Source organism: Mustelus asterias, unplaced genomic scaffold, assembly GCF_964213995.1.
Source record: "Mustelus asterias unplaced genomic scaffold, sMusAst1.hap1.1 HAP1_SCAFFOLD_1330, whole genome shotgun sequence".
Taxonomy (NCBI): Eukaryota; Metazoa; Chordata; class Chondrichthyes; order Carcharhiniformes; family Triakidae; genus Mustelus; species Mustelus asterias.
The window spans coordinates 20545-35727 of record NW_027591275.1 but is presented as its reverse complement, the minus strand read 5'-3'; the positions used below and the strand labels follow the sequence as shown (position 1 = coordinate 35727).

Below are 15183 nucleotides of genomic sequence, written 5' to 3'. Positions count from 1 at the left end.
TTCAAAGACTATTTCCTCGGATGGGTGGAGCTATTACAAGGGGGCATAACTATAGGGTTCATGGTAGGAGATATAGGAAGGATATCAGAGGTAGGTTCTTTACACAGAGAGTGGTTGGGGTGTGGAATGGACTGCCTGCAGTGATAGTGGAGTCAGACACTTGAGGAACATTTAAGCGGTTATTGGATAGGCACATGGAGCACACCAGGATGATAGGGAGTGGGATAGCTTGATCTTGGTTTCAGATAAAGCTCGGCACAACATCGTGGGCCGAAGGGCCTGTTCTGTGCTGTCCTGTTCTATGTTCTATGTTCTATCCGCAATCCTCCAATCCTCCGGCACCTCTCCCGTCTCCATCGACGACGCAAAGATCATCGCCAGAGGCTCTGCAATCTCTTCCCTCGCCTCCCACAGTAACCTGGGGTACATCCCATCCGGATCCGGCGACTTATCTATCTTGATGTAATTCAAAGATTCCAGCACAACCTCTTTGTTAAAGTCCACATACTCAATCTTTTCAGTCCACCGCACGCCCACAGTACATCCACCCATGTCCTTCTCCTTTGTGAAAACTGAAGCAAAATACTCATTAAGCACTTCTGCCATTTCTACTGGTTCCGTACTGATTTTCCCGCCTTCACCTTTTATAGGCCCTATTCCTTCACGTCTCATCCTTTTACTCTTCACACATTTATAGAACGCCTTAGGGTTTTCCTTAATTCTACTTGCCAAGGCCTTCTCGTGACCCCTTCTGGCTCTCCTAATTTCCTTCTTTAGTCCCTTCCTACAAGCCGCATACTCATCTAGATCCCTATCTTCGCCAAGCTCTCTGAACCTTTTGGACACTTTCCTTTTCTTCTCCACTAGGTCCCGCACAGCTTTCGTGCACCACGGTTCCTTTAACCTACCAACTCCTCCCTGTCTGCTCGGAACATTGTCCTGTAGAACCCTAGACAGACATTCCTTGAAAAACTGCCACCTCTCTTATGAACGTATGAAATTTTCCTCTGCTCTTTTCACTGAGTTTGCAATTCCTATGTTACTATTGCAAAAAAGCGACACCTGGGAAAGTTATAGTGACATGGAATTAGGGTTAAATTAAAATTAAAATACAATTTTACATTCCACTATCTCACCTTTGAGAGGCCCAGAAAGCCCTCGCTGCTAAGAACTGCCTTTGCATTCCTGTCCATGTATAAGCAGCAGGTGTTGGAAAGTTTGTCTAGTGAATAAAGACTGGCCACATCATAAACCATACAGACGTTAGCAATACTCAGGATGGTACACAGATACTCAGATGTGGCATCTTCCAGCTCCGGGAATCCATACTTATGGGCAAGACTGAGAAAGTCCAACAATATTTCCTCTTTCTCATTACTGAGCGTGACCTGGCCCGTGTAGATATATTTCAGTAGCATTGTAAATGCCTCTGCTGGGGTATCCTCCAATGGGATTTCTGCATGGGAATGTGACTCGCGCATTCCACCATATAATAATGCCCTAGGGAGAGAGGAAGCAAAATGAGCTCAGAAATCATTCAATCATTAACCAAAATGTATAATCAAAACACCAGCTTATATTTACATTGTGCCTTTAACAGAGTAAAGCAACGTTTTCAAACCAAGTACATCATCAAATCACATGGCGAGATGTACGTTGGTCACAGGGGTTTAAATAAGTGCCTTAACAGGACAATTAGGTGGAGAAGCAGAGAGCTTTAGGGAAGGAATTCCAGAAGTTAAGGGCTCAGGCAGCTGAAGATACGGATGCCAACAGTGGAACGATTAACATTGGGGATATTCAAGAGGACAGAATGAGATGGGCAGAGAGATCTGGGTGGGTTGGGCTGGAGGAGGTTACAGAAATAAGGAGGGGCAAGCCCAAAGACGGACTGGGAAAACAGGGATTAAATGGTATCATTTTAAAAGGAGTGAAGAAGCAGAGAGGGAGCTACAGGTTTCTGTACACAAATCTCTAACAGTGAGAAGCCAGTTTTAAAATTATACAACTCCTGGGTTTGTAAATAGGGGAAATAAGGACTAAAGCAAGGAGGTTATGTTCAACCCTTTATAAATCACAGGTTAGGTTCCAGTTGGATTGCTCGAGAAAACTTGGTCAAGCACCTCAAGGCCTTGGAAAGGGTGCAGAAAGGATTTACCAGTGTGGCATCAGAAAGGAGAGACGTCAGTTTTGAGGGGAATTTGGAAAAGCTTCTCCTTCAAGTGGAGAAAGTTCAGGGGCAATTTAAATCATGAGGGATTTGAATGGAGTAAATAAGGAGTAACTGTCGGCAATAACAGTAAGGTATAGATAGATAGATAGGTTCTTTATTAATAAGGGGATCAGGGGTTATGGGAAAAAGGCAGGAGAATGGGGACGAGAAAAACATCAGCCATGATTGAATGGTGGGGCAGTCTCGATGGGCTCAGTGGCCTAATTCTGCTCCTATGTGTTATAAGAACATAAGACCTAGGAGCAGGAGTAGGCCATCTGGTTCCTCGAGCCTGCTCCGCCATTCAATAAGATCATGGCTGATCTTTTCGTGGACACAGCTCCACTTACCCGCCCACTCACCATAACCCTTAATTCCTTTACTGTTCAAAAATTTATCTATCCGTGCCTTAAAAACATTCTTATGGTCTTATGGTCTAAGGTTTCTAATCAAAGGGACACAGCTTCAAGGAGATTAGCAAAACAAAATGATGGAAATTTAGAAGCTAGGAGTAAGATTAGTTTATTCAACCTTTCGAGCCCACTCATTATTCAATAAGATTCTTTGTTTCAATGCCACACTCTCCCCATACCCCTTGATGCCTTTTGAGTCGAGAAGTCTCTCTGTTTATTTCTTAAATATATTCAGTAATTTGTCCTTCACAGCTTCCTGTGATAAAGAATTTCACAGGTTCACCACCATCTGAGTGAAGGAATTTCTTCCCATCTCCGTTCTAAATGGTATACCCTGTATCCTGAGCTTGTGACCCCTTGTTCTAGACTCCCCAGAAAGGGGGAACAGCATCCTTTTAGGACTGAGGTGGGGAGAAATTTCTTCACCCAGAGTGGTGAATCTGTGGAATTCACTACCACAGAATGTAGTTGAGGCCAAAACGTTGTGTGATTTCAGGACGAAATTAGATGTAGCTCTTAGATTCATAGAATCCTTCAGTGCTGAAGTAGGCCATTCGGCCCATCGAGTCTGTACCGACCACAATCCCACCCAGTCCCTGTCTCCATTACCCCATAGCCTCATGCATTTTCCCAACTAGTCCCCCTGACACTAAGGGGCAATTTAACATGGCCAATTCATCTAACTAGCACATCTTTGACTGTGGGAAGAAACCGGAGCACCCAGAGGAAACCCCCGCAGGTACGGGGAGAATGTGAAAACTCCACACAGACAGTGACCCAAGCTGTGAATTGAACCTGGGTCCGTGGCACTGTGAGCCAGCAGTGCTAACCACTCTTGGGGCTAAAGGGATCAAGGGATATGGGGGAAGGGGGGAATCAGGATATTGAATACCATCAGCCATTGTCAAAATGAATGGCAGAACAGGCTCAAGGGGTCAAATAGCGGACTGCTTCTATTTTCTGATATGTGGAGTTGCCGGCATAGGACTGGGGTAGGTACAGTAAGTAGTCTCACAACACCAAGTTAAAGTCCAAGAGGTTAATTTGGTAATAAACAAATAAGCCTGTTGGACTTTAACCCTGGTTGTTGTGAGTCGATTTTCTATAGAACCATGGAACCATAGAACATTACGGCACAGAAACAGGCCTTTTGGCCCTTCTTGCCTGTGCCAAACCATTTTTGTGCCTAGTCCCACTGACCTGCACCTGGACCATATCCCTCCACACCCCTCTCATCCATGTACCTGTCCAAGTTTTTCTTAAATGTTAAAAGTGAGCCCGCATTCACCACTTCATCTGGCAGCTCATTCCAAACTCCCACCACTCTCTGTGTGAAGAAGCCCCCCCCCCTAATATTCCCTTTAAACATTTCCTCCATCACCCTTAACCCATGTCCTCCAGTTATTTTCTCCCCTAGCCTCAGTGGAAAAAGCCTGCTTGCATTCACTCTATCTATACCCGTCATAATTTTATACACCTCCATCAAATCTCCCCTCATTCTTCTACGCTCCAGGGAATAAAGTCCTAACCTATTCAACCTTTCTCTGTAACTCAGTTTCTCAAGTGCCGGCAACATCCTTGTAAACCTTCTCTGCACTCTTTCAACCTTATTAATATCCTTCCTATAATTAGGTGACCAAAACTGCACACAATACTCTAAATTCGGCCTCACCAATGTCTGAAACAACCTCACCATAACATTCCAACTCCTATACTCAATACTTTGATTTATAAAGGCCAATGGACCAAAAGCACTCTTTATGACCCTATCTACCTGTGACGCCACTTTTAGGGAATTATGTATCTGTATTCCCAGATCCCTCTGTTCTACTGCACTCTTCAGTGTCCCACCATTTACCTTGTATGTTCTACCTTGGTTTGTCCTTCCAAAGTGCAATACCTCACATTTGTCTGCATTAAACTCCATCTGCCATTTTTCAGCCGTTTTTTCAAGCTGGGTCCAAATCCCTCTGCAAGCTTTGAAAACCTTCCTCACTGTCCACTACACCTCCAATCTTTGTATCATCAGCAAATTTGCTGATCCAATTTACCACATTATCATCCAGATCATTGATATAGATGACAAACAACAATGGACCCAGCACTGATCCCTGTGGCACACCACTAGTCACAGGCCTCCACTCAGAGAAGCAATCCTCCACTACCATTCTCTGGCTTCTTCCATTGAGCCAATGTCTAATCCAATTTACTACCTCTCCATGTATTCCTAGCGACTGAACCTTCCTGACTAACCTCCCATGCGGGACCTTGTCAAAGGCCTTACTGAAGTCCATGTAGACAACATCCACTGCTTTCCCTTCATCCACTTTCCTGGTAACCTCCTCAAAAAACTCTAATAATTGGTTAAACATGACCTACCACGCACAAAGCCATGTTGACTCTCTCTAATAAGTCCCTGTCTATCCAAATATTTGTAGATCCTATCTCTTAGTACTCCTTCCAATAATTTACCTACTACTGACGTCAAACTTACCGGCCTATAATTTCCCGCATTACTTTTTGAGCCTTTTTTAAACATCGGAACAACATGTGCTATCCTCCAATCATCCGGCATCTCACCCGTGGATACCGACATTTTAAATATATCTGCTAGGACCCCTGCAATTTCAACACTAGTCTCCTTCAAGGTCCGAGGGAATACCCTGTCCGGTCCTGGGGATTTATCTACTCTGATTTGCCTCAAGACAGCAAGCACCTCCTCTCCTTTAATCTGTATAGGTTCCATGACCTCCCTACTTGTTTGCCTTATTTCCATAGACTCCATGCCAGTTTCCTTAGTAAATGCGGATGCAAAAAACCCATTTAATATCTCCCCCATTTCTTTTGGTTCCATACATAGCCGACCACTCTGATCTTCAAGAGGACCAATTTTATCCCTTACTATCCTTTTGCTCTTAATATACCTGTCGAAGCTCTTAGGATTATCCTTCACCTTGTCTGCCAAAGCAACCTCATGTCTTCTTTTAGCCGTCCTGATTTCTTTCTTAAGTAGTTTCTTGCACTTTTTATACTCCTCAAGCATCTTATTTGCTCCCTGTTGCCTATACATGTCATACATCTCTCTCTTCTTCTTTATCAGAGTTCCAATATCCCTCGAGAACCAAGGTTCCTTATTCTTATTCACTTTGCCTTTAATCCTGACAGGAACATACAAACTCTGCACTCTCAAAATGTCTCCTTTGAAGGCCTCCCACTTACCATTCACATCCTTGCCAGAGAACAGCCTGTCCCAATCCACGCTTTTTAGATCCTTTCTCATTTATTCAAATTTTGCCTTTTTCCAGTTTAGAACCTCAACCCGAGGACCAGATCTATCTTTATCCATGATCAAGTTGAAACTAATGGCGTTATGATCACTGGAACCAAAGTGTTCCCCTACACACACTTCCGTCACTTGTCCAAACTCGTTTCCTAATAGGAGATCTAATATTGCATCCTCTCTAGTTGGTACCTCTATATATTGATTTAGAAAATTTTCCTGAACACATTTTACAAACTCTAACCCATCGAGACCTTTAACAGTATGCAAGTCCCAATCTATATGTGGAAAATTAAAATCCCCTACTATCACAACTTTATGTTTCCTGCAGTTGTCTGCTATCTCTCGGTAGATTTGCTCCTCCAATTCTCGCTGACTATTGGGTGGTCTATAATACAACCCCATTCATGTGGTCATACCTTTCCTGTTGTTTCCTCTAAGTTTAGTCATAGAGATTTACAGCATGGAAACAGGCCCTTCGGCCCAACTTGTCCATGCCGCCCCTTTTTTTAAACCCGAAGCTAATCCCAATTGCCCACGTTTGGCCCATATCCCCCTCTACCCATCTTACACATGTAACTGTCTAAATGCTTTTTAAAAGACAGAATTATACCTGTCTCTACTACTGCCTCTGGCAGCTTGTTCCAGACATTCACCACCCTCTGTGTGAAAAAATTGCCCCTCTGGACCCTTTTGTATCTCTCCCCTCTCACCTTAAATCTATGTCCTCTAGTTTTAGACTCCCCTACCTTTGGGAAAAGATATTGACTATCTAGCTGATCTGTGCCCCTCATTATTTTATAGACCTCTGTAAGGTCACCCCTCAGCTTCCTACGCTTCAGAGAAAGAAGTCCCGGTCTATCCAGCCTCTCCTTATAACTCAAACCATCAAGTCCCGGGAGCATCCCAGTAAGTCTTTTCTGCACTCTTTCGAGTTTAATAATATCCTTTCTATAATAGGGTGACTAGAACTGTACATGGTATTCCAAGTGTGGTCTTACCAATGTCTTGTACAACTTCAACAACACAAAGGGACTCGGGAGTCATTGTTCAAGATTATCTTCAGGTTAACGTGCAGGTTCAGTCGGCAGTTAGGAAGGCAAATGCAATGTTAGCATTCATGTTGAGAGGGCTAGAATACAAGAGCAGGGATGTACTTCTGAGGCTGTATAAGGCTCTGGTCAGACCCCATTTGGAGTATTGTGAACAGCTTTGGGCCCCATTTCTAAGGAAGGATGTGCTGGCCTTGGAAAGGGTCCAGAGGAGGTTCACAAGAATGGTCTCTGGAATGAAGAGCTTATCGTATGAGGAACGGTTGAGGACTCTGGGTCTGTATTCATTGGAATTTAGAAGGATGAGGGGGATCTAATTGAAACTTACAGGATACTGCGAGGCCTGGGTAGAGTGGATGTGGAGAGGGTGTTTCCACTAGTGGAAAAACTAGAACCAGAGGGCACAACCTCAGGCTAAAGGGACGATCCTTTAAAAGAGATATGAGAAGGAATCCCGTCAGCCAGAGAGTGGTGAAACTGTGGAACTCTTTGCCGCAAAAGGCTGGGGAGGCCAGGTCATCGAGTGTCTTTAAGATAGAAATAGATAGGTTCTTGATTAATAAGGGGATCAGGGGTTATGGGGAAAAGGCAGGAGAATGGGGATGAGAAAAATATCAGCCATGACTGAATGGCCGAGCAGAGTCGATGGGCCGAGTGGCCCAATTCTTCTCCTATGTCTTATGGTCCCAAATCCTGTATTCAATGTTCTGACCAATGAAACCAAGCATGCTGAATTTCTTCATCACCATACTGTCCACCTGTGACTCCACTTTCAAGGAGCTATGAACCTGTGCCCCGCGATCCCTTTGTTCTATAACTCTCCCCAACGCCCTACCATTAACTGAGTGAGTCCTGCCTTGGTTCGATCGACCAAAATGCATCAGCTCACATTTGTCTAAAGTAAACTCATTCATCAGCCATTCATCAGCCCACTGGCCCAATTCATCAAGATCCCATTGTAATCCGAGATAACCTTCTTCACTGTCCACTATGCCACAATCTTGGTGTCATCTGCAAACTTACTAACCATGCCGACTAAATTCTCATCCAAATCATCAATATAAATGACAAATAACAGTGGACCCAGCACCGATCCCTGAGGCACACCGCTGGTCACAGGCCTCCAGTTTGAAAAACAACCCTCGACAACCATCCTCTGTCTGCTGTCATCAAGCCAATTTTGTATCCATTTGGCTATCTCACTCCGGATCCCGTGAGATTTAACCTTGTGCAACAATCTACCATGCGATACCTTGTCAAAGGCCTTAAAGTCATAGAGGTTTACAGCATGGAAACAGGCCCTTCGGCCCAAATTTTCGATGTCGCCCATTTTTTTTTAAAACCTCTAAGCTAATCCCAATTGCCCGCATTTGGCTCATATCCCTTTATACACATCTTACCCATGTAACTATCTAAAATGCTTTTTAAAAGACAAAATTGTACCCGCCTCTACTACTACCTCTAGCAGCTTGTTCCAGACACTCACCACCCTCTGTGTGAAGAAATTGCCCCTCTGGACACTTTGTATCTCTCCCCTCTGACCTTAACCTATGCCCTCTAGTTTTAGACTCCCCTACCTTTAGGAAAAGATATTGACTATCTAGCTGATCTGTGCCCCTCATTATTTTATAGGCCTCTCTAAGATCACCCCTCAGCCTCCAATAGAACATAGAACAGTATAGCACAGAACAGGCCGTTCGGCCCACGATGTTGTGCCGAGCTTTATCTGAAACCAAGATCAAGCTATCCCACTCCCTATCATCCTGGTGTGCTCCATGTGCCTATCCAATAACCGCTTAAATGTTCCTGAAGTGTCCGACTCCACTATCACTGCAGGCAGTCCATTACACACCCCAGCCACTCTCTGAGTAAAGAACCTACCTCGGACATCCTTCCTATATCTCCCACCATGAACCCTATAGTTATGCCCCCTTGTAATAGCTCCATCCACCCGAGAAATAGCCTTTGAACGTTCACTCTATCTATCCCCTTCATCATTTTATTAACCTCCATTAAGTCTCCCCTCAGCCTCCTCCGCTCCAGAGAGAACAGCCCTAGCTCCCTCAACCTTTCCTCATAAGACCTACCCTCCAAACCAGGCAGCATCCTGGTAAATCTCCTCTGCACTCTTTCCAGCGCTTCCACATCCTTCTTATAGTGAGGTGACCAGAACTGCACACAATATTCCAAATGTGGTCTCACCAAGGTCCTGTACAGTTGCAGCATAACCCCACGGCTCTTAAACTCCAACCCCCTGTTAATAAAAGCTAACACACTATAGGCCTTCTTCACAGCTCTATCCACTTGTGTGGCAACCTTCACAGATCTGTGGATACGGACCCCAAGATCTCTCTGTTCCTCCACAATCTTCAGAACCCTACCATTGACCCTGTAATCCAGATTTAAATCTGTCCGACCAAAATGAATCACCTCACATTTATCAGGGTTAAACTCCATCTGCCATTTTTCAGCCCAGCTTTGCATCCTATCTATGTCTCTTTGCAGTCTACAACAGCCCTCCACCTCATCCACTACTCCACCAATCTTGGTGTCATCAGCAAATTTACTGATCCACCCTTCAGCCCCCTCCTCTAAGTCATTAATAAAAATCACAAAGAGCAGAGGACCAAGCACTGATCCCTGTGGCACTCTGCTAACCTGCCTCCAGTCAGAAAATTTTCCATCCACCACCACCCTCTGTCTTCGATCAGATAGCCAGTAACCGATCCAATCGACCAACTTTCCCTCTATCCCACACCTCCTTACTTTCATCATAAGCCGACCATGGGGGACCTTATCAAATGCCTTACTAAAATCCATGTATATGACATCAACTGCCCTACCTTCATCAACACACTTAGTTACCTCCTCAAAAAATTCTATCAAATTTGTGAGGCACGACTTGCCCTTCACGAATCCGTGCTGACTATCCCGGATTAATCCGCATCTTTCTAAATGGTCGTAAATCCCATCCCTAAGGACCTTTTCCATCAATTTACCAACCACCAACCTCATTGTTCCACAGGAGCAGGCTGAGGGTAAGGGAGCTTGTTTGTGCACTAATTTATTTCATGATTTTTCAGTTAAATTTGTGAAAAAAATCGGAGGGCTTTTTTTTCTAAACAGGAAATAGGCCCATCAGCAGCAGCCTGGGAAGGTTTTGGAGGGTTTAAAAGTGCTTAACTTGGAGGTTTCAGCCTCATTGTTCCACAGGAGCAGGCTGAGGGTAAGGGAGCTTGTGTGTGCACTAATTTATTTAATTATTTTTTCAGTTAAATTTGTGAAAAAAATCGGAGGTTTTTTTTCTAAACAGGAAATAGGCCCAGCAGCAGCCTGGGAAGGTTTTGGAGGGTTTAAAAGTAGGCCGCACCTTTGAGCGGGCAGCGTCGTTAGCGGGCAGTGGAGTAAGCAGGGGACAGAGTGAGAGCTATAAGGGCTTTGGCTCACAGGGCTTCGGCGAAGGCGAGGAAGGTTGTTTCTTTGTTGTTCTTCGGTTACACCCCCTTTTTGTTTTATCCCAAAAACTAAAAAGGACATGGCTGGTATGAGTGGGAGGCCAGTATACTGCATTCGGTGTGGGATGTGGGAGTTCCTGGAGATAACTTGCCTCCCTGGTTAAAGAGAATCCTAAGGCGTTCTATAGGTATGTCAAGAACAGAAGGTTGGTTAGGGCAAGTTTAGGGCCAGTTATAGATGGCAGAGGGAAGTTATGTGTGGAACCGGAGGAGATTGGTGAAGCATTGAACCAATATTTCTCTTCGGTGTTCACGCAAGGGGACATGAATATAGCTGAGGAGGACACTGGGTTGCAGGGGAGTAGAATAGACAGTATTACAGTTGATAAGGAGGATGTGCAGGATATTCTGGAGGGTCTGAAAATAGATAAATCCCCTGGTCCGGATGGGATTTATCCAAGGATTCTCTGGGAGGCAAGAGAAGTGATTGCAGAGCCTCTGGCTCTGATCTTCAGGTCGTCGTTGGCCTCTGGTATAGTACCAGAAGATTGGAGGTTAGCGAATGTTGTCCCATTGTTTAAGAAGGGGAACAGAGACTTCCCCGGGAATTATAGACCGGTGAGTCTCACTTCAGCATTGGAAAGAGATAGGGTCAGGCAGGCTAGGAAAGTGTTTCTCTGGAGTAAAGGGAAATACAGTGTCATCAGGGAGGAAATTAGACGGGTAAATTGGAAGGAGGCATTCTTGGGGAAAAGTACCGAAGGAAAGTGGAGGATTTTCAAGGAATGTTTGTCTGGAGCTCTGCATGACAACGTTCCGATGAGACAGGGGGGTGTTGGTAGGGTACGGGAACCGTGGTGCACGAAGGTTGTGATGAACCTGGTAAATAAGAAAAGAGAGGCGTACAGAAGGTTCAGAGAGCTAGGAGGTGTTAAGGATTTAGAGGAGTATACGCGATGTAGGAAGGAGCTTAAGAAGGAAATTAGGAGAGCGAGAAGGGGTCATGAGAAGACCTTGGCGGGTAAGATTAAGGAGAATCCCAAGGCTTTCTACAAATATGTCAAGAGTAAAAGGATGAGATGTGAAGGCATAGGACCCTTAAAAGGTGAAGGGGGAAAAGTTTGTGCGGAACCGTTAGAAATGGCGGAGCTGCTTAATGAATACTTTACCTCGGTATTCACGGTGGAAAGGGATCTGGGTGGTTGTACTGCTGGATTGCGGAGGACAGAAAGGATCGAGCATGTGGACATAAAGAAAGAGGATGTGTTGGAACTATTGAATGGCATCAAGGTTGGTAAGTCGCCGGGACCGGATGGGATGTACCCCAGGTTACTGTGGGAGGCGAGGGAGGAGATTGCGGAGCCTTTGGCGATGATCTTTGCATCGTCGATGGAGACGGGAGAGGTTCCGGAGGATTGGAGGATTGCGGATGTGGTCCCTATATTCAAGAAAGGGAACAGGGACAGCCCCGGAAATTACCGACCGGTGAGTCTAACCTCAGTGGTTGGTAAGTTGATGGAGAGGATCCTGAGAGACAGGATTTATGATCATCTAGAGAAGTTTAGTATGATCAAAAGTAGTCAGCACGGCTTTGTCAGGGGCAGGTCGTGCCTTACGAGCCTGGTTGAGTTCTTTGAAAATGTGACCAAGCACATTGACGAAGGAAGAGCGGTGGATGTGGTCTATATGGACTTCAGCAAAGCGTTCGATAAGGTCCCCCATGCAAAGTGAGAGGGCATGGGATCCAAGGGGCTGTTGCCTTGTGGATCCAGAACTGGCTTGCCTGCAGAAGGCAGAGAGTGGCTGTGGAGGGGTCTTTCTCTGCATGGAGGTCAGTGACCAGTGGAGTGCCCCAGGGATCTGTTCTGGGACCCTTGCTGTTTGTCATTTTCATAAATGACCTGGATGAGGAAGTGGAGGGATGGGTTGGTAAGTTTGCTGACGACACCAAGGTAGGTGGTGTTGTGGATAGTTTGGAGGGATGTCAGAAGTTGCAGCGAGACATAGATAGAATGCAAGACTGGGCGGAGAAGTGGCAGATGGACTTCAACCCGGATAAGTGTGTAGTGATCCATTTTGGCAGATCCAATGGGATGGAGCAGCAGTATAAAATGAAGGGTACCATTCTTAGCAGTGTAGAGGATCAGAAGGACCTTGGGGTCCGGGTCCATAGGACTCTTAAATCGGCCTCGCAGGTGGAGGATGCGGTCAAGAAGGCGTATGGCGTACTAGCCTTCATTAATCGAGGGATTGAGTTTAGGAGTCGGGAGATAATGCTGCAGCTTTATAGGACCCTGGTTAGACCCCACTTGGAGTACTGCGCGCAGTTCTGGTCACCTCATTACAGGAAAGATGTTGAAGCCATTGAAAGGGTGCAGAGGAGATTTACAAGGATGTTGCCTGGATTGGGGGGCATGCCTTATGAGGATAGGTTGAGGGAGCTTGGTCTCTTCTCCCTGGAGAGACGAAGGATGAGAGGTGACCTGATAGAGGTTTACAAGATGTTGAGGGGTCTGGATAGGGTGGACTCTCAGAGGCTATTTCCAAGGGCTGAAATGGTTGCTACGAGAGGACACAGGTTTAAGGTGCTGGGGGGTAGGTACAGGGGGGATGTCAGGGGTAAGTTTTTCACTCAGAGGGTGGTGGGTGAGTGGAATCGGCTGACGTCGGTGGTGGTGGAGGCAAACTCGTTGGGGTCTTTTAAGAGACTTCTGGATGAGTACATGGGATTTAATGGGATTGAGGGCTATAGATAGGCCTAGAGGTGGGGATGTGATCGGCGCAACTTGTGGGCCGAAGGGCCTGTTTGTGCTGTGGCTTTCTATGTTCTATGTTCTGTTGTCGGCAAGATGTTGGAAAAAATTATAAGGGATAGGATTTATAGTTATTTGGAGAGTAATGAATTGATAGGTGATAGTCAGCATGGTTTTGTGGCAGGTAGGTCGTGCCTTACTAACCTTATTGAGTTTTTTGAGAAAGTGACCAAGGAGGTGGATGGGGGCAAGGCAGTGGACGTGGTATATATGGATTTTAGTAAGGCGTTTGATAAGGTTCACCATGGTAGGCTTCTGCAGAAAATGCAGATGTATGGGATTGGGGGTGATCTAGGAAATTGGATCAGGAATTGGCTAGCGGATAGGAAACAGAGGGTGGTGGTTGATAGTAAATATTCATCATGGAGTGCGGTTACAAGTGGTGTACCTCAGGGATCTGTTTTGGGGCCACTGCTGTTTGTAATATTTATTAATGATCTGGATGAGGGTATAGTTGGGTGGATTAGCAAATTTGCTGATGACACCAAAGTCGGTGGTGTGGTAGACAGTGAGGAAGGGTGTCGTAGTTTGCAGGAAGACTTAGACAGGTTGCAAAGTTGGGCCGAGAGGTGGCGGATGGAGTTTAATGCGGAGAAGTGTGAGGTAATTCACTTTGGTAGGAATAACAGATGTGTTGAGTATAGGGCTAACGGGAGGACTTTGAATAGTGTGGAGGAGCAGAGGGATCTAGGTGTATGTGTGCATAGATCCCTGAAAGTTGGGAATCAAGTAGATAAGGTTGTTAAGAAGGCATATGGTGTCTTGGCGTTTATTGGTAGGGGGATTGAATTTAGGAGTCGTAGCGTTATGTTGCAACTGTACACAACTCTGGTGCGGCCGCACTTGGAGTACTGTGTGCAGTTCTGGTCCCCACATTACAGGAAGGATGTGGAGGCTTTGGAGAGGGTGCAGAGGAGGTTTACCAGGATGTTGCCTGGTATGGAGGGGAGATCCTATGAGGAGAGGCTGAGGGATTTGGGATTGTTTTCGCTGGAAAGGCGGCGGCTAAGAGGGGATCTTATTGAAACATATAAGATGATTAGAGGTTTAGATAGGGTGGATAGTGATAGCCTTTTTCCTCTGATGGAGAAATCCAGCACGAGGGGGCATGGCTTTAAATTGAGGGGGGGTAGTTATAGAACCGATGTCAGGGGTAGGTTCTTTACCCAGAGGGTGGTGAGGGATTGGAATGCCCTGCCAGCATCAGTAGTAAATGCGCCTAGTTTGGGGGCGTTTAAGAGATCCGTAGATAGGTTCATGGACGAAAAGAAATTGGTTTAGGTTGGAGGGTCACAGTTTTTTTTTTTCTTAACTGGTCGGTGCAACATCGTGGGCCGAAGGGCCTGTTCTGCGCTGTAATGTTCTATGTTCTATGTTCTATGTTCCCGGAAGTCCATATCTGTGCCAGATGTGTGGAACTGCAGCTCCTGAAGGATCGTGTAAGGGAGCTGGAGCTGAGGCTCGATGAACTCAGTTTAGTTAGGGAAAATGAGAGAGTAATAGATAAAAGTTATAGTCAGGTAGTGACACCAGGGTCTCGGAAGGAAGACACGTGGGTCACGGTTAGGAGGGGTAATAGTCAGAAGGGTGATGTGCCAGAAAGTACCCCAGTGGCAGTCTCCCATAAAAGAAAGGGATGGGCAACAGATGGGAGAAGGGAAGGGAGTGAGCAGTCTGTGGAGGGATCCCCTGTGGTTGTCCCCCTCCACAATAGGTATACTGTTTTGGATTCTGTGGAGGGGGATGACCCTCCAGGGGTAAGCCACGAGGACCAGATCGCCTCCACGGAGACAGGCTCAGGGGTCCGGAAGGGAAAGAAGGGGTCTGGAGAGCGATAGTTGTGGGGGACGCAATGGTTAGAGGCACGGACAGGCGCTTCTGTGGGACTGAACGAGAATCCAGGATGGTAGTCTGCCTCCCTGGTGCCGGGGTACTGGATGTCTCCGAGAGGGTAGGAA

At 45.9% G+C, this 15183-nt stretch overlaps 1 protein-coding gene across 1 annotated transcript in view; it reads right to left on the bottom strand.

The window, feature by feature from the left end:
- Positions 1–15183, bottom strand: part of LOC144488152 (BTB/POZ domain-containing protein 9-like) — a 68230-nt gene that overhangs the window by 32613 nt on the left and 20434 nt on the right. The window contains exon 3 of the mRNA XM_078206173.1: positions 1137–1500. Coding sequence (XP_078062299.1) covers positions 1137–1500 — 364 coding nt within the window. The remainder of the gene's footprint in view (positions 1–1136; positions 1501–15183) is intronic.